Source organism: Argiope bruennichi, chromosome 7, assembly GCF_947563725.1.
Source record: "Argiope bruennichi chromosome 7, qqArgBrue1.1, whole genome shotgun sequence".
Taxonomy (NCBI): Eukaryota; Metazoa; Arthropoda; class Arachnida; order Araneae; family Araneidae; genus Argiope; species Argiope bruennichi.
Genome location: NC_079157.1, coordinates 63,675,713 through 63,702,899, shown reverse-complemented (window position 1 = coordinate 63,702,899; position 27,187 = coordinate 63,675,713). Strand labels below are relative to the sequence as shown.

The 27,187-nt window shown below is 32.2% G+C and overlaps 1 protein-coding gene across 1 annotated transcript in view; it reads right to left on the bottom strand.

The window, feature by feature from the left end:
- Positions 1 to 1,791: 1,791 nt before the first annotated feature.
- The window catches only part of LOC129976345 (calcium-activated chloride channel regulator 4A-like), a 40,441-nt gene continuing 15,045 nt past the window's right edge, over positions 1,792 to 27,187 (bottom strand). Inside the window, exons 4-14 of the mRNA XM_056089869.1 lie at positions 25,766 to 25,922; positions 24,271 to 24,407; positions 22,945 to 23,059; positions 20,769 to 21,011; positions 18,223 to 18,507; positions 16,876 to 17,103; positions 13,973 to 14,107; positions 12,217 to 12,358; positions 9,169 to 9,294; positions 5,696 to 5,923; positions 1,792 to 3,168 (exon numbers count right to left, since the gene is read on the bottom strand). Coding sequence (XP_055945844.1) covers positions 2,801 to 3,168; positions 5,696 to 5,923; positions 9,169 to 9,294; positions 12,217 to 12,358; positions 13,973 to 14,107; positions 16,876 to 17,103; positions 18,223 to 18,507; positions 20,769 to 21,011; positions 22,945 to 23,059; positions 24,271 to 24,407; positions 25,766 to 25,922 — 2,164 coding nt within the window. The 3' untranslated portion in view covers positions 1,792 to 2,800. The remainder of the gene's footprint in view (positions 3,169 to 5,695; positions 5,924 to 9,168; positions 9,295 to 12,216; positions 12,359 to 13,972; positions 14,108 to 16,875; positions 17,104 to 18,222; positions 18,508 to 20,768; positions 21,012 to 22,944; positions 23,060 to 24,270; positions 24,408 to 25,765; positions 25,923 to 27,187) is intronic.

The following is a 27,187-nucleotide window of genomic DNA, read 5'->3' as shown; positions in this document are numbered from 1 at the left end:
AAGGGGATGTCGAAAATGCATTTTTGTTAGAGTCTCAAAGAAAGAAGAGATCTGTTCCCTGCACAACTAAACATCATCAAACGTATCATATTTTGGAAGCATGCGACCTGAAGATATAAATGAACCTCCAAATATGAGGCCATCCAAAGACAAAAGAAACAATTTTTGGAATTACGCATGTCTTTCTGTTTGTAAAAATGGTAAACAGAAAAATCAATGAGCCAGACAAATAAAATCCGATTTACTGCTCATTTTTTAGAATTGTGCATCTATGGGTTGATTGTCTGCTTATTTGTACGCATATGAAAGCGAAAATATAGAAACGTACCAACCTGAAAAAAGGAATTTCAGGATGTGATGGTTTATATGTCCATATGTTATGCATGTTCAGTGGCAGATTTAAAACGCAATGACCAATATCATTGTTATTATATCCTCACATTATTGTCCGACATTCAGAATATCAAAGAATATCACGGATGTATCAGGTAATATCTTGTACTAATAGAGGTCTATTCTGACCAGGCAGAAATCCGCCAATGTGTATGTTATATCTTAATTTATCTGTATATATATATTAACTGGATAAATACAAAAAGGCAACAAAGTGAATTCATGAAATTCAGTAGTGGTCCTGATATTTAAATTGTTAATCAGCTAGAAATTTTTATCTCAGTATGTGAAATAATAGATGCCTAAATTGCTGAATCTTAACTCTACAAAGAACATGAACACAAAATACAACTTGTTGTGGAAGTATATAAGTTGGTTGTATTTATTCATTGTCTACATCATCATCATCATCACAAAGTACAGCTTCACTGCGGAGAGTAGTTTGCAAAATTTACAACCATTTTATAACTGGTAATATAATTTTAGGGTGACTATTAGAATTTTTTATGCATAATATCAAATTTTAACGTAACAGTAAATATCATTCATACAAAAACAAATAAACTGGTGTACCATGAGACAAATTTGTATCATCAAAAGATAAAAACTACTTTACAAGGATTATTAAGATGCATGATCAAAATTTAAATTATTAGATTTTCCATGACATTTCGTCCCCAGTTTTATTAAATTTGAAAGATTACTTTTAAGTGTATTTTACAACAATTCTTTCATTTTTTAAATCCGTTTATTAATTTTTTTTAATGGATTTATACATACGTGCGCTGCTGGATATCAAAAAATTTCTTTTTTGTGCTCGCACTTTCCTATACTATTAAGAATAAAAATATTAAAAATAAAGATAACTTTATCAAATCTGAAATCTTACCAAGCCTCGATGTTTTGAGTAAGAGGTTCGACACTCTTTTTAAGTTTTTTTTAAATACAAAATAGATATTTTCATTTTAAAGCCCTTATGCAGTGAAATTTTGCTTAAGAATAACTTCTAACTACATGTAATTCGCATTAAGAGCAAAGTAAAACTTAAAAATTCTTAATGAACTATGGTTTGCGAAAATAGTAACCAAGACACATCATGACGTCATATGCAGAATCCTACCTGTATCCCTGCTATTAATGCTTGTGCAATACTAATGTAATGCTGTCGTGTTTAATGCTTGTGTGTTGATATTCTTTTTAATTAAAAATGGAATTGTAAAATATATAGTTAGTTGAATCGCTCCCCTATAAAACAATCAAGCCATTCTGATCATTACTTCACACTGAGCTTTGAAAGAGAAGTATTTCCAGCATAGATACAAACTCGTATGAGCTGACAGAATATAAGAAAATCACTTTGGATTGTATTCAGTTAGTTGATGAAATAATACTCAACACTAGAAAACCATTTTTATTATGTATAATACAAAAACACATTTTAGAACCTTATGTTGATATACAAATGAATAATAAAATCAAAATGAAAATTGAATAATTTTTTTTAGATTGAAAGATATAAATACTTTATATAGTGTCTAAAATAATTTTTCACGTGCTTTGTATAATCGATATTTTATTACTACTTGGCGCCTTTTTTTCCCTCTTCATTAATATCATTCTTCCTATCATCAGTCCGAAACATTTTTCTGTAAGCTGTTACGCATCAACGAAATCCAAGGCACTGATTATCTAAATAAAACTCAAGTGGAACTAGGCTAAATTAAAGTTGTTTAGTTAAAATTCGTCGGTAATTTGATTCCCCCCCCCCTGGTTCGCAGAATTTTCGATGAAGAAAATGTTAAAGTATCGTTTGTGATTCACAGTTATTTTAGTTGATTCGAAGCCAAAATTAGTGATTTCAAGTAAAATATTTTAAGGGCTTTTATTCTCTCGAAGACTTAAATGTTTTACAATATATCGAAGCAACAGAACATAAAAACGTCATTTTGTAAAAGAAAACTTTGAACTTTAAAGATGTTAATTATATCAATTATTTTACAATTCAAAATGCTGGGAACTATTTAAAAATTTGATTGGCCTGTCACCCATATTCTGATAACAGCAAAAGTTTTCTTTTAATGCAGAATTTATGCTTGTAGAACATGTCTATATTTATTTCCTTGTCTTGACACATTGTTTATTATGCAAATAGCTTGTGATTCACACCTCTTATCTAATTAGATATTCTCTTTTTCATTACAATTAAGCAAAGAAATAGGCATAATATTAATGAAAGTCCGAATCAAACATATGAACCATGACAGTGAACGTATTAATGAAACAATTCTGAAATTATTAAAATCTGCAGTTCTCCTCATTCAAATTTTCAAATAAACCAGATTTTTATTAACTTTCTTCCAACTTCAAATTGCCCAAGTTCCACTGCTCTATTCTTCTAATAATCTTTTTACAGATGAATATAGATTATAACAAAAATTAGAATGTATGAAAACAAATTTCGACTAGCACTATTGCCTGATGTAATCTTTTCAGTCACTGGCTCATCATCTGTGCACTGAATAACAGGTTTTCTTCCTTCCACAAAGATTGCAACAGCGTTGGATGGTTCACCCGCATTTTCGGCTTCATCCACAGCTCGAATGCCCAAATAATAGATACCTTGCTCGAGCTTTGGTATATCCATGACATGGTAAAGAGTCACTCCATATTCAGCCAAAGGAGTGGTTTCAATGATCTCTGAGTAGAGTTCAGAATTGGAGAAGCGGTTTCGTATCAAAGATCTGTTGCGGAACAATTTCAGTTCGTATTTTGAAGCTGAAAAGAAAAGAGTACATTGTGACGAATTGTTTTTTAATTCAGTTATTAATAATCGAAATAAGGGTGTGGTAAGGAAGAAACAGATAACCATATAAAATTAGACAATAAATAAAAAAACAAATAAATATAGTGAACGCCTTTTGTAGTGGCCAATATTTCCTACATGTTTTAAAAAATAATTCAACGAGTACACAAGGATAGCATAAACTTAGAACACACAACATCATTCGCATAATTTATTTGCTCTAATAAGAAATAAAAACATCCTCACAAGTACAGGATTGATAAATATTCCTATATATTTAATTTTATAACTTTCTTAAAAGTTTATCGCGACTACTAAGTTATAAAGGATTTGTTGTAAAAATCTTTTATATGAATAATGTCCAACAAAATATACAGCACGGTATTGACCTGATCTCCTTCAAGCTCGAGAGAGCTTGCAAAGTTTATGGGCTAAAGAAGGTTCTCTTCTGGCTTCTGTTTACTGTTAATGTCCTCATGGTGCTATAAAATGCCTTAACAATATTTTTGAAGGATGGAAAATAAAATCTAATTTTTAATAAATATTTAAAACTAAAAATTCTGAAATTTTTTTAAAGAAAAACATAAGCAAATTTTTGAAATCAAAACGAAAAGTTCTTTCTAAAAGTCAATTTATTCTTGGCGTCAGCAGATGGCAGCCTATCATACTGCACAACACCATGACGAAAATATTGTAATTTTGACATTTTTCGATCAGCATGAAATTTATATTGAGCTGCATCAATAAATATAGAATTTATCTAATTTTTATTCTATTACACAGTTTGACATAACATCAATTATCAACATAATAACTGCCCCAGTGGAAGTTTCTAGAATTATAGTCAAGTCAATTGAAGTTCTGAATTTAAAAAATATATATATAAATTTCAATTTTATAATATATTTGAAAATTTAAAATCCCGGAAACAGATTCGTTATTCTTTGGTATTCCTAATATTATGCAGTACTATGCAGTTATAATTAAATATTACTATGCTACTGGGATATGATATCTCTGCTAGGAGCCGAGTTTCTAAGATCATTCTAGATTTTTCGAACAGATCTATTGTTAGTTTTCTAGTGGAAAAGAGAAGTATAGCATATTAAAGCTAAAAATAATCAAGAGAAAATTTATATCCATAACTATTACAGTTCATTCATATTCTAATAGATCATTAGAATTAATTTCAGGAATGTTAATGATATTTGGAATTAATTTGTTGCCTATGGGAAAACTATATTATGAATTATCGGAGCCCAATACAACAAAATTGTTACATTTTACACTCTTTTAATTAGGGATGACGAATATTTTACGAGCGGTTATTACATAACCAATATCAAAAAGTCACAAATACCAGTCATCAATACTTTTCAAAGAGGGGTGTGATTCAAATCCTTGATACGATCTTACTGGTGATATTTCGATTACAGTTTTTGGATCACGATAGAAGGTAACAATCGATACGATCTGTCCAATGGAAGCTCTCGAACAAAACAGAAAAGGAGAAATCTGTGAATGGGTTGAAAAGTGAACGGACTGGTTATTTTTGGAATTATCATATCATTGAATTGCATATCACTGAAATTTATCGGAGCGGTGACTTCACTGTAAAGTGTGAAGTCGCCGCTCCACTTCATGAGAGTGACCTTGACTTTACGATATTCGCATTTGATGATGCACTATTCCATACAAATCATTTTTAATTGCTTGTGACATGACTTTGCATATATTTTGTTTACTGTTGGCGCCATCTATTGGGTGAATATAGAACTAAAGTAAACATTTTAAAGAAAGGACCTATATATTTTATTCATATTTTTCAGAAAATGGTTTACTCCAATAAAGAAATTAAATAAATAGTTTTGAGAAAAAAAATCAAATTTAATAAGTAAGCTGAAATAGATAAATTAATTCAATCACACGTTACTAAAATTAGTAAATTAAATATTAATTACAATTAATAAATTTTATGTTTAATACTAAGTAATAATTTTAAATTAATAATATAATTGAAATAACAGATATTTGGAACAAATATTTAAAAATAACTATAGCAAAATTATTTGTTATTCAAAAAATCGTGGATTATGCATCTCTACTTTCAATATTATAAAACAATACTGTTTCTCCAATTTTATAATATTATACAATATAGTAAGATATTTGGGTTTGCTTATGTGGTGTAAATTCTTCCAAGTTCGGTCTTTGCGCATGTTTCGACTGTGTTTTGTTATTATGTGTCATGCTTATTTGCGTTATCAATCTTTGATGCTCCTTATTGAACTTGTTGGACTTCCTGCACTATAGAACCACTAGACGGATTTCCGTATGAAAATACAAATTTAAAATAGAGTGAACTTAAAAATCTGATATGTACCGCTTGCTCTTTTGATTATTTTTTAAATCTGATTCTAGACCTAAACCTGTCTCAGATGAAGAAAGATATAAATGAATTAAATCCATCTAATTTTATGATTGTTAGTTTTTACTTACCAACTCCTGTATCAAAATCGTCACCTACAGCTGTCCATTGAAGGGAAGCTATCAAGTCATAAGTTTTAATAATGCGAAGGTCCGTCACTTTGGCAGGAGGATAAGCATCGTCTTGGTCAGATAAGGTGGTCACTCGGAATGTTGCCGGTCCCGCTTCTCGCAGAAATCGACCAACAGGACTCTGTAGACTGGATAAAAAGACAGATCCGCAGCAATCAGATGATGGACCTGGAAAAAAAATTCAAATCTCAATAAATTCGAATTTTCTTAATAATTCCAAATCTCAATAATCAATAATTCATTACATTTATGCTTGACAAAAAGAAAAATATTTCATGTAACTATGATTTTCTTAGGTAAAATAATTTTAAACTTTAAATTTTGATAGACATGTAATTTGTACTCTTTTGTTCTCTTAGAAGCTTAGCATCACGCTGTGGTGGATTGGAATGAGTGAAGATAGAACCTGGGTCCTTCTGGTTTGCAGCCCAGTAACATGACCACAATACAAAAGCAATTGTTCGGGTAGCGTAGCTGTTAACTGGCTTATAAGTTTTCACCACAGACTCTCTTAATAAGTGAGTCGGAAGTGAGATGAACGATATGGCTGTTGAGTGGTGATGTATTAGCTGTTGATTCTAATGCGCCTGTACTCATTTGAGTAGCGTCAAGAGTTATGGCGAGCGTGCGTGGGTGAGTGGTTGCTAATGCTTTGCTGCGTCAAGGGAGTCTGATGACTTTGGTTTTGCTGTGGGTAGATGGCGCCACAGCAGCTGTACGAAGGTTGAAGGATCACGTCCGGGTCACCAATGTGGTGGATTGGAATAAGCGATGATAGAACCTGGGTTCCTCAGGTTTTCAGCCCAGTAACATGATCACAATACAAAAGCAATTGTGCGGGTAGAGTAGCTGTTAACTGATTTATAAGTTTTCACCACAGACTCTCTTAATAAGTGAGTCGGAAGTGAGATGAACGATATGGCTGTTGAGTGGTGATGTATTAGCTGTTGATTCTAATGCGCCTGTACTCATTTGAGTAGTGTCAAGAGTTATGGCGAGCGTGCGTGGGTGAGTGGTTGCTAATGCTTTGCTGCGTCAAGGGAGTCTGATGACTTTGGTTTTGCTGTGGGTAGATGGCGCCACAGCAGCTGTACGAAGGTTGAAGGATCACGTCCGGGTCACCAATGTGGTGGATTGGAATAAGCGATGATAGAACCTGGGTTCCTCAGGTTTTCAGCCCAGTAACATGATCACAATACAAAAGCAATTGTGCGGGTAGAGTAGCTGTTAACTGACTTATAAGTTTTCACCACAGACTCTCTTAATAAGTGAGTCGGAAGTGAGATGAACGATATGGCTGTTGAGTGGTGATGTATTAGCTGTTGATTCTAATGCGCCTGTACTCATTTGAGTAGCGTCAAGAGTTATGGCGAGCGTGCGTGGGTGAGTGGTTGCTAATGCTTTGCTGCGTCAAGGGAGTCTGATGACTTTGGTTTTGCTGTGGGTAGATGGCGCCACAGCAGCTGTACGAAGGTTGAAGGATCACGTCCGGGTCACCAATGTGGTGGATTGGAATAAGCGATGATAGAACCTGGGTTCCTCAGGTTTTCAGCCCAGTAACATGATCACAATACAAAAGCAATTGTTCGGGTAGCGTAGCTGTTAACTGGCTTATAAGTTTTCACCACAGACTCTCTTAATAAGTGAGTCGGAAGTGAGATGAACGATATGGCTGTTGAGTGGTGATGTATTAGCTGTTGATTCTAATGCGCCTGTACTCATTTGAGTAGCGTCAAGAGTTATGGCGAGCGTGCGTGGGTGAGTGGTTGCTAATGCTTTGCTGCGTCAAGGGAGTCTGATGACTTTGGTTTTGCTGTGGGTAGATGGCGCCACAGCAGCTGTACGAAGGTTGAAGGATCACGTCCGGGTCACCAATGTGGTGGATTGGAATAAGCGATGATAGAACCTGGGTTTCTCAGGTTTTCAGCCCAGTAACATGATCACAATACAAAAGCAATTGTGCGGGTAGAGTAGCTGTTAACTGACTTATAAGCTTTCCCCACAATGCCATCGTTACATTGTGCAATGCATCTTTCTGTCATGTCACCTTAAAATTTGAGCTTTAAGTTGAAAACGAAAACTGAGAAACTTGAAGTTACACAATAATTTTCTTTTTGAAACTAAACATGGCCATCAAAAATATAAGAACATAAAGTAATATTGTTTAGCACTGGAGTTTAGTATGCACTACAGAACGTGCTTCACAAATTACAAGATACTTTAGAGTATCATATGATAAAAAGTTCGATGCACTACAATAAGAAAGCAATTTTTAAAATTATAAGAATAATAATGCACAGTGGAACGTCGCCTATCGAGCATAATTCATTCCTGAATCTTGTAATGCAAAACACCTGTCAAGCGAAACAATTTTTTTAAGGCACTCGCTCAATCTCCTATTAGTCGCGTTAGACAACGCTATCCGGCCAAAACTTTCTACCATGTAAATACAAATGCTTTCTTCAAATAAACACTCAACACAGACTGATCCAAGTCAATGCAGCATATGACGCCATGATGTCTATTCGCCACTCCTTCTGAGAAATATCGCTTGTTAAGCGAGTCACTTTTAAATTTTTTTGTTTGCTCGTAAATCAAGGTTTGACTGTATTTTTAAATATTCAAATACAGCTCAGGAAAGAGCATAACTTCTTAACAATGAAAGCATTCTTTTTTTTTTAATTGCATCATTGCTTACTTTTGAAATTTAGCCTTAATTGTAATTGCAACAGAATTTCAAAAGGCGTTTCAAAATCATATTTTAAACAGAAACATACTTAACATAGAAAAATAAGCCGCATCTTCATAAAATGATTAATCATTATAAACAACGGAAAGTATGAAGTATTAGTTGCAACTACGAAAAAAGATCTCAGCTACATTATATCAATGAAATGATGTAAAATAGGTTAAAATATTTAAGGAATTAGAAACAATTACTGCAACTTACTGCAATTAAATTAGTATCATTGAAAACACATACACACACACACACACAGAGAGAGAGAGAGAGAGAGAGAGAGATGGTAGGAATTTTTTTTTTTTTTTGTGCTATTACATTTTCGGCAGGTATGGTTATGGCAGAACGTTTAGATTTCCTTTATTTTTAATTAATTAAAATTCTATTTGGTAGCTCTAAATCTGCCCTTTAGAATGCCGATATACGTACATAGACACATACATATCTCTTTATTATTAGCAAAGATAGAAGTTCCTAAATGCATTTATGAAAATCAAAGAATCTTTTTCAAACAAAACATATTTTTGTTTCCCTCAATTTTGGTTTTGCATCTTAAATAAATAGTCCTTTATGTAAATCATTTGAAATCTCTTCGCAGTTGCACGCTAAGAAAAAGTCAAAGTACACTTTGCGCTATACAAAATATCACTCTGCTTACTAAAAAAGTAAGTACCTTTAAGAACTGTTGCGGAGTCATCGAATCCGCCAGAAATCTTCACATACACATTGTATGCTCCAGTTGACGAAAAATTCGTGAAATAGTGACTATAAACACCGTCATCTTGCGTTATGTCAGTATCTGAAAATAAAGATAAAAAATTATAATTAAATGGCATGTATAAGATATAGTACTATCCCTATTTTAGGTCATTTGTACTACTTAACGAATAGTAGTACAAACGGCGGGAAACCACTTACATAGATAAAAATGCTCAGGAAAAAAGAAATAAACTTTTAACAAATTCACGTCATTAATATTGTTAAGGACATTTGTCCAGTGGATGTACGCTGCAAGAAATCAAATGAACTTGATAACGGATAACGATGTTTTATTCCACAAAACCAAAACATAATCAAAATTTGCAGAGATCTATACACACATGTACAAGTATCATATCTTTATTAATGACGTGCAACAGTGCTCAGAGTGCAGTTAGAAAGTTTGCTCTTCGTTCCATTTTCCAAAGAGAGAGTAGACACTCATGTGCATGCATTCACTTATATATTCTCCGTAATAGGATAGAGAAGGAGCTACGGATCTCTGCTAATAATTGAGATATTAGCTCTATTTTTATTCCCAAATGAATTGCAAAATCGCCAAATAGTTACCAAGTTTTCCGCTATAGTTTAGGGTCTTGGTCAATTATCTGGCATCCTTTCAGCATCCATTAGAATGTCTGTAGATATTTCTTTCTTACTCTTAGACTTACTTTAGATTAAATGGAACAATATGATTTTTAACAATACTATAGAACATTTTCTTCTTAGTCCAGGAATTTACCCCGAAATTCAATGTAAATTTTTGGTACGACTCGATCTTTGCAATTTCGCTTATTCATTGGCTAAGAGAAGGTTAGTGAAAATATTATATTTTAATTTGTTTAGTTTTCATAGTACAGACAAGAAATTAACTTAAATGTAGAAATTTCTTTTTTTTTGCAAACAATATTTAAATTCTTTTACCGAAGTGTGCAATTCAAAGTGGAATTTTATTTGAATCTTTTAATTCTTATGTGCTGCTCCATTTGTGTTTCAGTTTGTGAAAATCATCGAAATAGTTTTCATCCTCTTTATAGCTGATTTCATAGGTGAATCGAAGTGCTTCTGGTTGGTTATGATGCCAGTTTTCTTAAATTTCTTTCTGTTCGGATTGTTTGACTTAAAATGAAGAGTTGGTAATATAAAATTTTATAAAAGAAAATGTGAGGATTTTACTACTGGTTTTAAACGGCGAGGAAACATAAAAGCGGGGTAAAATAGCCTAATAATTTAATATGAAAAAACTTGAAATCGAAATTTTGATGTATTGCCACGTTGAAGATATCCCAGGAAAACTTGAAACTGTAAATTGTACTCGAAAAACACCTTTTTGACATTATGTCTTTCCGTACGTCAGTCTGTGAACAAGATAATTCAAAAATGTTTTGAGCTAGCCATATGAAATTCGGTAAGTGAACTTACGATAAAATTTAAATTTCTATCAAATATGGATCAAAATTTATTTAGTGGAAATAAATTTTGAACTTGCCTGTCTGGCCTTTCAATTAAAAAATATAGATTTTCATCAAATTTTGATTAAATCTCTGAAAAGGTTTACCATCTGTCAGTCTATACTTTCACATGCGTGCAAACACAATAAGTCACAAATAATGATTTAAATCAATGAAATTCGGTAAGCGATCTTGTGACTATAACTGCAGTTTTGTGTGAAATTTTGATTTCAATCAATCAGAAAAAAAGTGTCCAATATACATATTCACACAATAGATTCAGTATAAATGACAGATTTATGCCAAAATCTATATTTCGTAACCATTGTTCTCCAATGCCATGCAAAACATTTTTGCCCTAACTCTAGGATTATAATTTTCTGTGGGGAAAAATGGATTAGACTTTTTGGGGGGAGTAAGCTAGAAAATTTCGGTAAGACCACTCCGGATGGTTTAAATTGTGTTGAAATGCATATGAAGTCCTAAACTGTTTTGCATTATAAAAAGAACTTCTTTTTTTTTGTCGTAGAGTTGGTAATATAAAGTAGAAAAAGTTTTTCTTGTCGTAGAGTCTCTTTTTTGGTAGCTTCTGAGGGTAAAGACCCCTGAGCACCCGATGGCAGAAGTCTGACTTCTAGCTCAAAAGAAGACAGAACTCATACACTCGCTTGCACAACCCCTTTTTATAGGGGGGGGGGCTCATTCACGCACCTCACATAAAGAACACACGGAAGAGAACAACCAGGACTCGAACCTGGGACGCCTAGATAATGAAGAAGACGCGCTACCACTAGGCCAGGACGCCTAAAAAAAGAAATAATCTTTGAACATATATGTAAACATAATTTTGCAGATGGTGATTGAAAAGAAGAAGCCTTTGATATTTTTACGTCGATTTATTTTACACGGAATTATTTTCTGCACAGAAGAGACGTGATGATAAAAGCAGTCTATTTACATCCCAACATAAAAGCAAAGCTACAGAAATTTTCCCTTCAGTGATTTTACTAAGAGAATCTGATATTGATTTCTTTTCAAGTGCCGACTTAGGAAAAGTTATCTTAGGTATCTTTGAAAGGTATGGCGAGTGATAGAAATTTTTATCCCTTCGCGCGGAACGTGAGAAATTGCAATGGTTATCAGTTTTCTAGAGCGTGTGTTAAAAATAATTTTAAAAAAGTGGGAATTGGATCAGGAAATAAGAGAACATTTTAGAATGAAATTAACATGGGCTATTTAAGATAAAAATTAGGATTTAAAATAGTTTAAAATTATCATTACATATATCTATGAGCTTATCTTTGTATCATAAAAACAAGTACAAGAAAATTACAAATTCTCATCTACTTCTTTTCAATATATAGACCTAAGCATGAATTTCTCGACACCAATTATTAGTCCATAATGAAGATCTCTGTGTGAATTTTTAAATTGCAATATATATAACATAATGAATAATTATGTCTAGAGTTCAAACCTACTACTATAAAAGTGATGAACTTCAAACCTACTTCCAAAACCGTCGTCCAGCAGAGTGATCTCAGATATTCCTTCGTCATGAGGATGGTGAACATAGGCAGTGACAGTCGCATTCCGAATTGGATAGTTGCCTTTTCTCACTTCGGCATAAATCAGAACTGGAGGAGGTGAAATCTAATCAAAGAAGACTAAATTATAAACAAGCACAATTTAAATGTTGATAATGATAATACAAATTTGTTAGACAATAAAGCACGTGTTGCTTCTGCCATCGTAATGTTGTAACTTTTGTTTCATTCAAATAATTAGAATAAGGAAATGAGGTATAGTACAAGAGACAATAATCTAGTTTAGTATGAGTCATTTCACAGAAAATACCCATAAGATCGATTTTAATTAGCTGGATAGACGGAGAAAAGATAGCTTTATTGGAACATGTGAAGATTTCCTGATTTGAGGATAAGTGGATTGTTTTGACAATAGAACCGTCTTTGGCAAAACTGTGCCATATGAGGACGTATGTTACTTACTTGTTGATGAGTTACCTTGCCCAAGTGCGTGAAGGAGGGAGTCTTTAATCAAGGTATACAAACGTTTCCGGTCATAATAGAACTCTGCTTTTAATTCTATTCCCTAGTTTTCTCACCATAGACTGTCAATTGGGTCATCCGCGATGATAGGGTTGTTAGATGCAATCAAACGATTTTATAATAGTCTCAAGTGCAATGTACTAGTAATAGCAATATTATCTTTTTCAATAGCTGAGATAAGCAGAATAAGATATCTTAAATAATGGATAGAATAATATAATCAGGATTCATGTTATAGTTAATTTTTCCGTTTCCGCTGCTATGTTTATGTAAAGCTAATTCAACTGACTTCTTGGCTACAAAAATACGATAGGTGTCCATTATCAAATTAGGATAAATTCTTATATCTAATCATGCTGCACATAGGTGGTTATGTTATCAAATATATTTTTTTAAATTTCCAGAAGCATAAAATTTTCCTAAAAATTGATGGAAAAAAGAAATTAGATGTCTTATATGTTGTTCCAATAAACGGTGCACAGTTGTCTTGTAATATTTTCTCGCTTACAAAGAAAAGCATTTAATTATTACGATAAATTATAACGAAATAACAAATTTCAAACAAATAGAATATTGAAAAGTATTACTTTCATGTTTTGTTGAGTGGAATATAACATAGTCAGTTAAATTAATAATTAACATTCCAATATATTAAAAAATAATTATTTATATTTGATTTTTTTTTAAAAATGATTTCAATAATTCATTGTAAATATACGCTGCAACCCTTTTAGTATTTTGCAATTTATAGAATTTGTATTTTTTTTACAATTTTTTTTATTTAGTAGCTACGCTAATAATATTTTTAGTGGGTCTCCTTACGATTGCCTTCTACAGAGTGACTCTAGTCAACTGCCTAGATAGTCTAGTCGGAAATTCGCCATTACTTTCAGACAAATGCTTTTAAATGTATGATGCACTTTGAAAAAAGTTGATTTATTTTTTATTTCCTTGACAGTTGATATCACATTTAAATAATATATTAAATAAAAATTATAATTTAAATAATAAAGCAACAGGGTTGTCGGTTTTTCTTCCTAAGATGAAAAGATTAAGTTAATTGCCCCAGGGATAACAACTAATTTATACTCATAAACAGTCATTACATTTTTAATAATTGATGGTTTTTATAACTTTCATTAAGAGAATTCAACACAGAGAACAACAAAATAAATGTTTTAGAAATTATTGGCATTACTTTTGATTCTGGGATTTCTACCCAAACTCTCGCTGAGATTAGATCTTCGTTAGAATTTGGTGTTCCATATACAGAAACCATCACAGGACTCTTTGCTCCCATTATTCGCTTCGTTTTTAATCTATATACACCAGTCTGGAAATAAAATTAAAAAAATCAAATATCATGCAATTCTTTTGTTATTTATTGAATTATAGAACAGCATTCAACAATGTAATAAATGGCAAATGATAAACAGAAAATATGGTAAGTGAATGTTTTAATGCTATATTTGTAAACCTGTATCATGATTTGGACCAAATCTTGTTGGTTTATATATTCTCCAGTATAGGAACGTGACAACATAAAAACAAAACAATCAGGATCTTGACGCTAAAGCTGTATATTCTTTTTTGTCTAATTCTCTATTAAATCCTTCAACAGGTAGAGTATCTACTTGTGTGTTTGCTCGCATGTGTGTGAATATAAAACCTCAGAAACGTAGCAAATAAGAAAAAATAAACTTGTTATATGATCTTTTAGTGGATTTGCGATGCGCGAGGATAGAACTTGGGACCTTATGGTTAGCAGTCCAGTAACATAACCATGATACCAAAACAATCGCTCGGGTAGCAGAGCTGTTAACTGGCTTATATGCTATTCACCACAGACTCTCCCTCCAGTGAGTCGGAGGTGAGACGAACGATATGGCTGTTGAGTGGTGATGTATTTAGTTATTGGCTGTTGTCTAATGGGCCTATACCCAGTTGAGTAGCAAGTGACTGTGGGTGAGTGGTTGCTGCGTCAAGTGAATCTGACGACTTTCATTGCGGATAGATGGCGCCACAACAGCTGTACGAAGGTTGAAGGTTCATCATCCGATGTCACCAATTTAGCGAATGGGAATGCGCGAGGATAGAACCTGGGACCTTATGGTTTGAACTCCAATAACATGACCATGATACCAAAACAATTGCTCGGGTAGCTGAGCTGTTAACTGGCTTATATGCTATTCACCACAATCTTGATACAGAAATTGTAGAATTTTCAATTCAGTCAATCAACGGGTAGATAAGCAAACTGTACGTTCCGATTACTCTATTATCTTCACTATACAACAAAGTTAAACACAGATTGCACGATATTGTCGAAATATATATACTGTGGGAGAGGAGGGAACTCATGCTGGTTCTTTTGAGCAAGCAAAGTCAATTGAACTTATTGACTGAACCGCGGTATCAATGTTGATTCGAGTCGTAATCGCCTAGAATAACTGAAAATTTGATCAATACAGACATGACTAACAATAATTTAAGTCACCACGTTTTTTTTCACAAGGTTTTCCAAATTACTTCATCTGTAACAAAAAGTCATCACATACTATCCCATATTAATAACTTAATAGACTGTTTTATTATCTGTCCATCTTCTTACTTAAAGTCAAGCAAATGTAACCAGTTTTCACTGTTTAATTATATTTTCCTCTACGATTATTAAGAGTGCTGTCAAAAGAATATTTTGCATCACTCAACAAGGTGAAACTTGCCGACACATTTACAGTACACATTTTTCAGTAAAAGACATAAAACTTTTTTACATCTCTAAAACGCTTCTAATTAGAACTGTGTTTTATTTCCCCCTTAATAATTGTTTGATCATCTCCTCATATCTATATTTTGCAAGACTTCTCATTAATGGGTCTTGCATCAAACAGAGGGCTGATCGGTATACAGGATGTCCCATAAATATTGGGACAAACTTTAAGGGGAGGTAGGGGACATCACAAGGATTCAGATTTCTATAGCAACCTGTGGTCCGAAACGCCTTCATTCTGCGCTAGGTAGCGTTGTTCGCAGTAGCATATAAGGAAGCAGGCCTGCAATCCCTCAGTCATTTGAGCTGCGATCGTCTGCAGATGGGGTGCCATGGGGATCTCGCCAGCCCATAAATGCGCATTGTGGTAGTTGAACATCCCATTTCTAGTTAAGTACGCTTCATTTAAACGTAGGATGGGAAATAAGCATCTTGGCAACATTGATCGAGATACCACCGTGCAAAACGTTCACGAGGAGGATAATCTGCGGGGAGCAGTAACTGTACGCTTTGCAGATGGTATGAGTGTAAGCCTTCACTTTGCAAAACGCGATGAATACTATTCCGAGATCCTCCAACGGCAGTAGCGACGGCTCGTACGCTGGAACTCGGATTCCTTCTAATGGTATCCAACACATTTTCTTCCATCCTGTGAGTTAAAGTCACTCGTGGCCTGCCCTCACTATTTCTATTACCTCGTAACGACCCATATTCACACAAATTGTGATACAAATTACTGAACATCCGGCGGTCCGGTGCATCTCTCTGTGGGTATCTTTCTCGATACAACCTTTCAGCCGCTCTTGTAGTTCCTTCTGCCAATCCATAAATCAGGTGCATATCTGCCAGCTCCGTATTCGTAAAACGTTCCATACTCCTCGGCGGGCGATCGCAGCTCAAATGACTGAGGGATTGCAGGTCTGCTTCCTTATATGCTACTGTGAACAACGCCACCTATCGCCGAATGAAGGCATGTCGAACCACGGGTTTCTATGCAAATCTGAATCCTTGTGATGTCCCCTACCTCCTCTTAAAGTTTGTCCCAATATTTATGAGACACCCTGTATATTTTCATATTCAGAATTGTTTTCAGATAGCAACTTTGGCTCAAATTTCTTCTGAAAATTTGATGATTTTATTGAAGAAATGTTATTAGTTTGATTTTTTGGTACTATTTTTGATAACAGGGACCTTGGTTAGTAGTTGTCTGGATAATCAAAATTTAACTTACTGCAATGCAACAGTTCATTTAATTTTGGTAGTTTAAACATCAGGTAAATCTAAAAGAAGTTTTACACTAGTCCTTCTCTTTAATAACATAGTTTTCTTACCTGAGGGTTTAAAATATTGAAATCCCAGGATGGCACAATTTCTCGTTTCCTCGCCATCACGATGCGATTACTTGGGAGGACCAGCTTTGTATTTCCATATTCGAGAGGCGAGGTGCTGAATTCTGGACCCGAAATGGATACCTGAAGCTGCTTAGAGACACTTTTATCCAGATAGAAATCGAAAAAGATGTTTTCTTCGTCTAGCCTGATTAAATGTTCTTGAGCAACCTATATGAATGGATTCAGAAGTAAAATTTAAAAATATGAAATATATCGATTTAAAAAATTAATTGATCTTAGTTGTGTAACTGGATGCCGACACCAAAAGCGGCTGTTTGATATATAACTTCTTTTGGAGAACATTATACAAAAAAAAAAAAAAAAAAAAAAAAAAACTACATGTATGAGGGTTTTTTTTTTTTTAAAAATTAAACATTAAGAGTAGTACGTTGAGCACTATATTGAAATATTTCATTATAGTATAGCCGATTTCAACATAAATTTAGGTATAATTTCAAGTACTCTAAAATGTCAATGTAATGTTAAGTTTATACAAGTACATATATGTATCAAATTTGTTAACTTTAGGTCAAATGGTTTGGCTTGTAGGACGCCAGCACAGACAGAATCATACAGACACACTTACATCTTTATCATTAGTAGAAAGGTTTTATTATTTTTAAGTCGCCGGAGTTCCAGAAATTAAATTGAATCAGATGCCGAGAAAAATGACAGATTTTGACGGAGGTAAGATAGGTCTAATTCTTTCCACATTGATGTTACTAAAAGTATGATAATGAAGATAATTACAATGTATTTATGTGAAAGAAAATGGTGATAAGACGAGGTTATTAAAATGCCATCACAACTATAAATATAACAATATTTGATGCAATAGGAAAGTGTTAAAGCTTCAAAAAATTACCTATAGCTGCTCTGTGTTTCAATCTTTCTACAAATGTGAAAAATGCTATGGAAAAAATGCTCATTGTTATTAGCCTCTACAAAGCAGGATTGCAGATTTTCTTTTAAGTTCGGGATAAGTTTAATACTGATAAATTAAGTTATAGTCATTGTTCCTTCCTTCCTTCAAAATTTAACTAACAAATTCGTATTTCATTCTCTTTATTACGAAGTTTCAAAATGGAAAGATGAATTTCTCGATAAATAGAAATTTGAACTGTATTTATTTACAATATTTGTTGATTATTTCTAAGGTAACACATATCTATCATCTGCTAGAACATACTATTCCTAGACATTGTCAGAATGGAACATAATAGCATAAAAGACAAATTGAAGCAGAAATTTAAAAATATCTACATAAAGGTTTTAAAAAATAATTACCAATTGTCTAGAATTGTGACCATTAATGGCTTGCAGAAAACCTCTGTACAAGTCCTTTAGAGGATCTTCTTCAACGTATATGAACTGGTTACCGGTTTTTAAACACACTTCGTATAAAGATTGTGGCTCCAAGTCGTCCTTAAATGCCATAGCCAGCAACAGTATTTCGGATTGTTGCAGGCCCGATTCTATCTCTTCATATCTTTCAGAATCGAGGGTTTGGGTCGTGGTGAGGAGAATGACGATTGGTGCAGATGAAAAACTGCTATTTTCGCCTTCTACTAGCTGAAGAAAAGGAAAGGAAGAAATATTTTTAATAAGAATAAAAGAATAAGGCAAATGACGAACGTTTTAAAAGTTCCTTAAATTCAAAGAGTTTTCATAAAAGTAAGAAATATTAAATGAAAAAAATTAAGTATATTGAAACCTTTAATCCACACCATCATACTACGATATTTAATCTTGATTCATCTGTCTGTGTTTGAATTTTAAAGTTTACTCTTGCTTTTATTGTTTGCAGCTATAAGATACACGCAAAAAAGAAAACAAAAAAAAAAAAAACATTTAATAACACCACAACGTAAGTCTTATAAATCCAGGAACTATAGCAATGATATGAATTGTAAAATAAAAGCAATAAAATATTTTTAAAGATTAATTAAAATTGAAGAAAGAAATTATATGGAAATAAAATTGAAATAAAACTAAAAATCCAATTTCTGTAAATTTTAAAGTGGTATAAAAGAGGGGTTTGTGCAGTAGTATGCTTCGAAGTTATTGTGGAATGCTGTTAGCTTTTCGGTTGATTTTCAATTATGATTTTGAAAAACAATTTCTTAATGTACATTTATCAACGCAAGAAGTGACTGTCTGCAAAATTTGATAATTCTTAGATCAACAATTAGTCTTATAGAGCATTTTGCACAGTTTGTGTAAGGTAATTTATATATAGTAAAGCAGCCCATAAACTTTATCATTTTAAAATAATTTAGTGACGAAACTTATCACGGCATATTGCACTTAAATATGTAGAAAGTTCAAGTAAATAAAGGATAAAATAAAAAAAATGGGTAAATGAAAAAAAAAAAAAAAGATTGGCATTTGATGGGCTATAGTATTCAAACTACGATAATTTTTTTTTTAAATAAGGAAATTTTACTACACCATATGCGAATTTCATTGACAGTTAAACTTTTGAAAAGGCATCCAACTGTAATACTCATATTCTTAGCATTTCAGGCATAAATTTGATCTTTCTTGAAAAGAGTTTTGAGAGTTTTTTCGATTTACCAATTATCTATCGAATATTCAAAGTAACAATAAAAATATGAATCTTTCGATACTTTAAAATACTTTATAATTGAAGCTTTTATTCATGATTAAAGTAAAAATTCAGTCATTAAGATGCGTTTGAAAAGTTCTTTTCTAGACATTGATCGGGTACTTGCTTAGTTTGAATGGGAAGGCAGAAAATAGCAAAAAGTGACCATGTGAAAGTATTTTGAATTTTTATATTATCAGAAGGGAATTTGTTGAAACAGAATTTTAGGTTCAACACGAGTAATTTTTCCAGTTTAGTTTATTTCCTTGGAAATAAGGAATCTGAGGATAATGTGGTCTCTTGGCGGACTGAGAACAATTTTAGACTCTTAACAAAAAAGAATACTAAAACTTGAAAAGAAAACTAACATCAGACAGTGTTCCAAACTGAGTGAGTCCGTTAACTTTCCTGTAGATGAGGAAATACGCCATCTAGAGCAATTATTTTGATCTCTTTAAGTTTGCATATTTTTTCAAATAGTTATTGAATAGAAGAAATGTAATATATTGTTAATGATAGGTATCTTACTACTCTTTAGATATATGCGATAAATTTCCTTAAAACATTTATGATACTAGCATGAGTCTTAAGAGATTTCACGAGCCTAGCAGTAGAGAAATAAGGCCGCTAGAGGGTATGATACCTGCATACTATTATTTTATAAAATTTCAAGAATTTTTTTAAAATTATTCTTTTATATCATGTGTTTTATGACGATAATGTCAAATTTTCAGACCATCTGAAAATTTGATAGCAATGAAGGAAATCTTTGATTTTCTCAAAAGTCCCTTTTCATAAAAGTAATGAAACTGTATTTTTTATCATTAATTTTTCCTTTTAATTGAAATAAGCATTACTTACCCAATTACGATTGAAATAACGATTTTATCAATAAATATATATCTCTGAGAGCAGAGATGTATATTTGTTGAGAAAATTCAGAAAGACCTATACTTATTACCTATATTACTTAAAAAAGAAAAGAGTCTGAGAAAACTTAAAATTGAAAGTAAAAATCAAAACTATAAAACAAAAGCTCTTAAAAAAGAAGTAAAATAGCATTAATAACTATATATTTTCATTATTTTTTCAATTTTATTACAGTTATCGTAATTTTAGTTTCAGATTAGAATGTCTGTGTACCTTCAACTACTTTGCTACAAACAATCAGAAATAATCAGTTATTATCCATTATGTGAAAAATAAATTTAAAGATTTTTTGTACCTCGAGTATATCAGCCAATACACAGTCCAAACATGTGTTTGCTTCGTCCAATGGTTCTTCTGGAAGAGGTTGACTTTCCAAATAACTGATCCTGGATTGATCATCGGTTATGTTAATTGACGGGGTAATCAGAGAGGTGGAGTTACCCTCACCGCCAAAAGTGAGGAGGCTCAGCTCACTGCCAGAGGGGAGGAGGGTGGTAACAAAATGAGAAAATGCGTTCTTACTTAAGGCATATCTGTTCTGAAAAAAAAAAAAGAATTCAAGTTTAAAAAAATCTGAATGCAGTGTAGTTTAGGGAAAAAACAAAAACTTTCACAGATTGCATAATTTATAGAGAAAATATTATTATATTTAAACAAGGGGGCTTCGCTCGCCAACCCCGTTGTTGTCAGATACTGTACGTGATGTTTTCCAATTCCAGTTAGCAAGTTTTTAAACAACACTGGCCATATATTCAATATTGGATACTCTATATTTCCATGATGAGAACTTACTTTTTCCGATCGGCCTACTTCCGATTCAAAACTGAAAGCTCCACAATGAGAACATTATTAGTTCCAATATCTAAATATTGATCTCCTTTTTCACATTTTGTCGCCAACTTAGCAGCTTCAAGATCAGCTTTACTTTTTAAATTGTCAGATTCTCTCTTGGTCTTTTTCAATTCCTACAATTAGTATATTATATATATATATATATATATATATTATTATTATTATTATTATTACAATTTTCTCCCTTTTGTTTGCATCTTCTGTGAAAATACAGTAATTGTATAGTGGTTAGATAGCCTAGATAGCAATGAAATATTTGTAAATTTTAAAAACAGGCGAAACATATACTATATCTTTGTTTTTATATACTATATCATACACTATATTATAAACATATACTATATCTATATCTTTGTTTGCTAACTATTGGTTTTTGTCTCTGTCAAAGCATTTGTAAACAAATTGTGAATCTCTCCATTCGTTTGTCTTAAATAAATTTTTAATCTTATACCGAGGAAAATTTTTATTAAAATTTTAAGTACTTATTAGTTTTAAATTAACATCTTTCTCTAATTGATTGCAAATTATTTTTGCTTTCGCTATGAGCCATAAATCTCTTGAATCTAAGGACAATTTTATCCGAGAATTTAAGAAGCCAAAACTTCATATTTGAAGTCTAGAATAGGAATTCCCGAACTGTGGGTCGCAACCCAGTAGAAAATAATGAATCAGCTTTGGGTGGGCTTTGATGAGATCATAAATGTATAGATGTGTTTCTACAATCTGCAAAAATTTGATGCGGACTTAAAGTCTTTATCAAAACACACGGTAGTAATTCGAAAGAAGAGCGCAATATGCAAACAAACGACTCGTGTCAACTCAGGCCCTGCCCACGTAATCATACACTTCTTTTGAACTCTGTAATAAGCGTTCATTTCAGTTTGTGTAGGTCTGATTTTCAAAGCAGTTTGTCTTTATGTAAATGCTTATTATATTTAAAAAATGAGTTTTTTTTTTCTAGTTAAAAATTGTTTTTTTGCCCCACAAGACCTCTTTTCGGAAGATGATGTGCTGTTTATCTCAAGAAACATTTATTGCGTTGTGGATGTCGTCTTTTAAAAGTTTGAATGTCCTTGAGCTAAACGAAAATGGTTTTACACAAGGACAAAATGAATAATGATATCACTAAAACATCTCGATATTACTAAATGATATGAAATAATAGATAATAAAAAAGACATTGTGAAGCATACGAAAAAAAAAAAAATCATAACTATAGTCTGTGTAATTTCTGTAGGCGTTTCAAAGACACTCGTTTTCCCTACTCTTCACACTTTCTCCTTCTCCGTTGCCATGGTTTCGACAAAGCTTATTTTTTATCCACGCCCGTACGTTTCGGGAATACCTTACCTTCGGAATACCTTAACAGCTGTGTAGGCAGACAACCAGTATAGAGGTAGAAAATGTGACCTTGAACCGCCTACAGAAAATACACAGACTTTTTTTATAGCACCTCGCACAAAGAGCGTCTTGAACCTCGCTCATCGATAATAAAATTATTAATCAGCATATATTAAGTGAATCGTGATTGCGCTTAATTATAAAATGACTTCCAATCCTCGTACTCAAGATGACCTTTCAAGAGCAATGCTAGAGACAAAATTTATGGTAACTAATACCTGAGATTTCATTTCAGATGAGACATCAAAGGCCACGATTACTTTCGGAGCTTCTGCTTCTCTCACAAATCGGAAGGTCACCTTTGTATCAGGAGGGTGTCTCGGTGCCGCATTTCTAGAGTAAAAAAAATATATATATATATAATATCACTAAAGATATTTCAGCACAAAATAAATAAATTAAAAAAATAATTAAAATAAAAAAGAAGCAAAAAGAATTTTTACCTTTTTTACTTTATCGTATTAGAAATATAAATATTATAATCGCCAAAAAATTCGAGATGGAGATTTTGACGGATATCTGAGTCCGAAAAACTCATTTTTAGCTGCATTTATCTGCATATGGCCAAGATAACTAATAAACGCTTTAAGCTAAACTGATGAAATTTGGTATATGTTCTTCACATCAACCAAATACTTTTCTTTAGATATCAAATTTTAATTTCAAATCTGGTATTAGATTTTTATGTCAAATTTTGGGCGAAATTCATCGAGTTAAGTCTGTTAGTCCGGCTTTTCGATTATAGGTAATGTGATAACTGCAAAAGAGAGAGCTAGGCGGATGAAATTCGGCACACAGATTTAACATCTAAAGTATATATACTTATGACATTTGGAATTAAATCTGTCAAGTAAATTGACTTTCTGTCAGTACGTACTTTCACAATCATATAAACAGGAAAATTCAAAAATGCAATGATTCAAATTTATGAAATTTGGTATGTGATTTTATAACTATAACTATTGTTCTGTGAAACATTTTGGTTTCGTTCGGTTGGAATCAACGCGTCTAAAACACAAATTTGCTTTTCGGTATCTATTGCTAAATGACAGAGATTAATCGCCAAAACAGATCGCTGAGGACTAGACGATCGATTCAATTCAGTTCATAGAAAAATGCCAAATTCTGCTTAATTCAGGTCAAAGATAAATATTTCGTAGCTAATGTTTACGAATGTTTTGAATAGTATTCGCGGCTTTATCCAAGGTTCATAATTTGGTATTGGAAAAGAGAGGTACAACAACTTTTTTTAGAATGTATGCACGAAAGTTTTGTAATTTGACTGTAACCGATTCCGCTGATTACAGTCGAGTGTAGGGCTAGACTATACATCAGTGCAATATAATCATAGCATAGATGAGAGGGAAAGAGATGTTTTATGTTACAAATAAAAAAAAAAGAAATTGTGAGCAATTCATCTAAGTGGGCACATTTTCTAATATTTAAAACATTAGCATGCGTGTCTTCTAGTAACTACAATATTAGCATCGTCATGTTAAAACTCTATTGTATATTAAATGAAAAAAAAAGTTGAAATGCCCTACCTTCCACGCTTGAAATCAGGACTTCTGAGAACCGTAAACCAGGTTCCCTCCTCATTACACAACAAATTATGTTTCGATGGCGATGTAGGATCATGGTTTGGACCCAAGCTCAGACGTCCTTCACAAAACAGGATTGCCTAAAAATGTGAGAATAAAACACAAAACGCTTTTTTTTTTAATCTCATTTGCATTCTTTTTTTCTTTTTTTTTTAACCTTAAGAATCAACGGACATAAAAAAAATCATTTTCAATCTTTATTGATTTTGACTTAGCAGAACTAAAAATTTTCTTTCTAAAAGAAAGTCTCTAATTTAAAATCTAAATATTAGAAAAGCATTTCTGTAAAATACGATTCTTCAAAAAAACAGATGAACCATATAGTTGCGGATTTTTGCAGAATCTAAAAGATTATGTTGTATTTTATTAATATTATTTTTTATTTTTATTAAAAATATTAAAAAAAGTATGGAATGTTTTATAATATTTATTTCCATCAAATTAGTGAGCATTTTAATGTTATATTGTAAAGAGTGTTATGTTTCTTTAATCTCATCAACATATTATCTTTTCCTAAAAAATAAATTCAAAACAGTTCATTAATTGTAATAAATTACCAAGTAATAAAATAGAACAATGCATAAGTGAGGTAAATTCTTATATTCAAAATTAGGAACATTTATGTATGTGAAATAATAAAGAAAACTATTGAACCAGTTGTTACCCAACCACCGATCCAATTTCGCCAATTTTTTCTCACATGATTGTTTATCATCACCATGAAACCAATTATGATTGATTACATATCCTTCTTCAACTTCAATTTCTGAGAGAATTTGGAGAAAAAATTCTTTTTCACTGTACATTGTCCAGCAGAAAATTCCTACAGAGGAGCGATTTCGAAAAATTTAAATTCGTATGATAGTTTATGACTTCTAAATATGTCATGAATGGTCCTCTAATCTATTCGTATAAAAAGGCAATCTGAAACATTCCTATAGAGATTTATTTACAATTTAATTACTGCGATTCTACAATAAGTAATAAGAACGATTTCTGTATTACGTACACAAACATTTTATATATATAGATATTATATATTGAGCAGATAAATGCGTTATAAATCCAGAAAATGTTTGCCTTGTAATTTCAATTTCTCTATAACATTTGTACGCGCAAGTTCTATATCAGCTCCGAAATGTCATGCAATGAGTGTAACGGAAACTATTACGTAATGAGCATAGTTTCGATGGAAGTAGCAATAAGCTAGAAAGATGAAACACGAAACACCTGCTCATTTTAAATACGCATTTTCGCAACTCTATTATTTAGCCATGCTATAAGAAGGAGGGATGTATTCGTGCCTACACAGAATCATGCTTTATTTGAAAATTTTTGTGAGAGAAACAAAATGGGATCACACAACTAGACTGTGTCGGAAAAAAAACACAATGCTTACTGAAGCATTGTTTCGAATGAATAAAGAGTAAATTCATACACTGTTTGGCAAATGTTGGTCTGCAAGTGAAGCTACTACAGGTTCATCTTTGCATTTCTTTTCGCATCTTTCTTTGCATTTTACTTCGCATTCAACTTTGCATTCGTCTTTGCATTCCTTTATGCACACGTCATTTCCAGTACAGTCTTCTTTTAATCTAAAAAAAAGAAAGTTGACTTTTGAAGGAATACGATAAAAAGATTCCTTAAAATATTAAAATCTAAAACTCTTATTAGTTCAAAATACGAATCAGAAATTTTTTTTCAAGGGATTCGAATTACTAGTTCGAACCATCATAGCATGATACTGTTTTAGGTTTAATGTCTGTCTTTATTTTATTCTAAAATTTAATCTTGATTATAGAATAACCTTTACATACAAAGAACAATGCATTGAATATCGTCACAACGTGCATTAAAGCAAATTCAGTAACTTAAACATTGAAAAGTATTGTCCTAAATTTTTCTTAGAACATTAAAAAAATTTTTGTAATTAAAAAAATTGTTTTGTAATAAAACTGATATCATGAAAAATATTGCGTTTTAACCCTTTAAAGGGTCATTTTTTTCTAGTCATATTATGTTAAAATATTTTTAGGCTTGACATTAGAATAAGGAAAGGGATTCATTTAGCTTATTAGATAAATTTAATTTGATTCATTAATTAATTTTGTTAATTAATAATTAAGTAACAAATCAAGACACATCATTTTGTGTGAGATAAAGAACTGAAGCATCTAAATTTCTGTCTTTCTAAAACAATTTGTCAGAACTTATGCCAACCTACATAATTTCATACAAATATTCAAAATTTGATGGGAAGCATACTTCACACGGCCCTAGAAAGGGTTAAGGTAATGTAAAAATAGATTTTGCTCAAGAATATGCTTTAAATTAAAAGATGAATAGTTTTTAATTAAAGATCTCATTATCTTTTTAAAAGCCCTTCTTCGGGAGCATCTGCAACTCAAGAAGTAACTAAGTGCCAAAGTTGATAGCTCTTGACTCATTAGTTATTCTGTCGTGAACAATTTTTTCAGCATTTATGTCGCATCACAAATGTCGCAGTTTGCAGTTTTCTTGCTAGCTTGTGAACATCATTATGTTAATAAACATTTTATAGACGGCTTGAACGTTGCATTATTGCATTCAGATTATGCACTATTTTCTTATTCTTATTATCATGTGGTTATGAACCCTTGCTTTCTAGAAACATATTTTAATTTCATTTCTATCTAAAATTCAATCTTCAATATTCAGTTCGATTCTTAACTGTAATGCCTATAATAATACCCTGTTAATTTAAAAGTACAAAAACATATAACGACATTCCGTTGCATTCCGCTCTGGGGTTATTTTGCGGAGATTTTCATTATCTTAGAATAATGAAAATAAATTTTCAGAATTTCTCCCAAATAAAGAA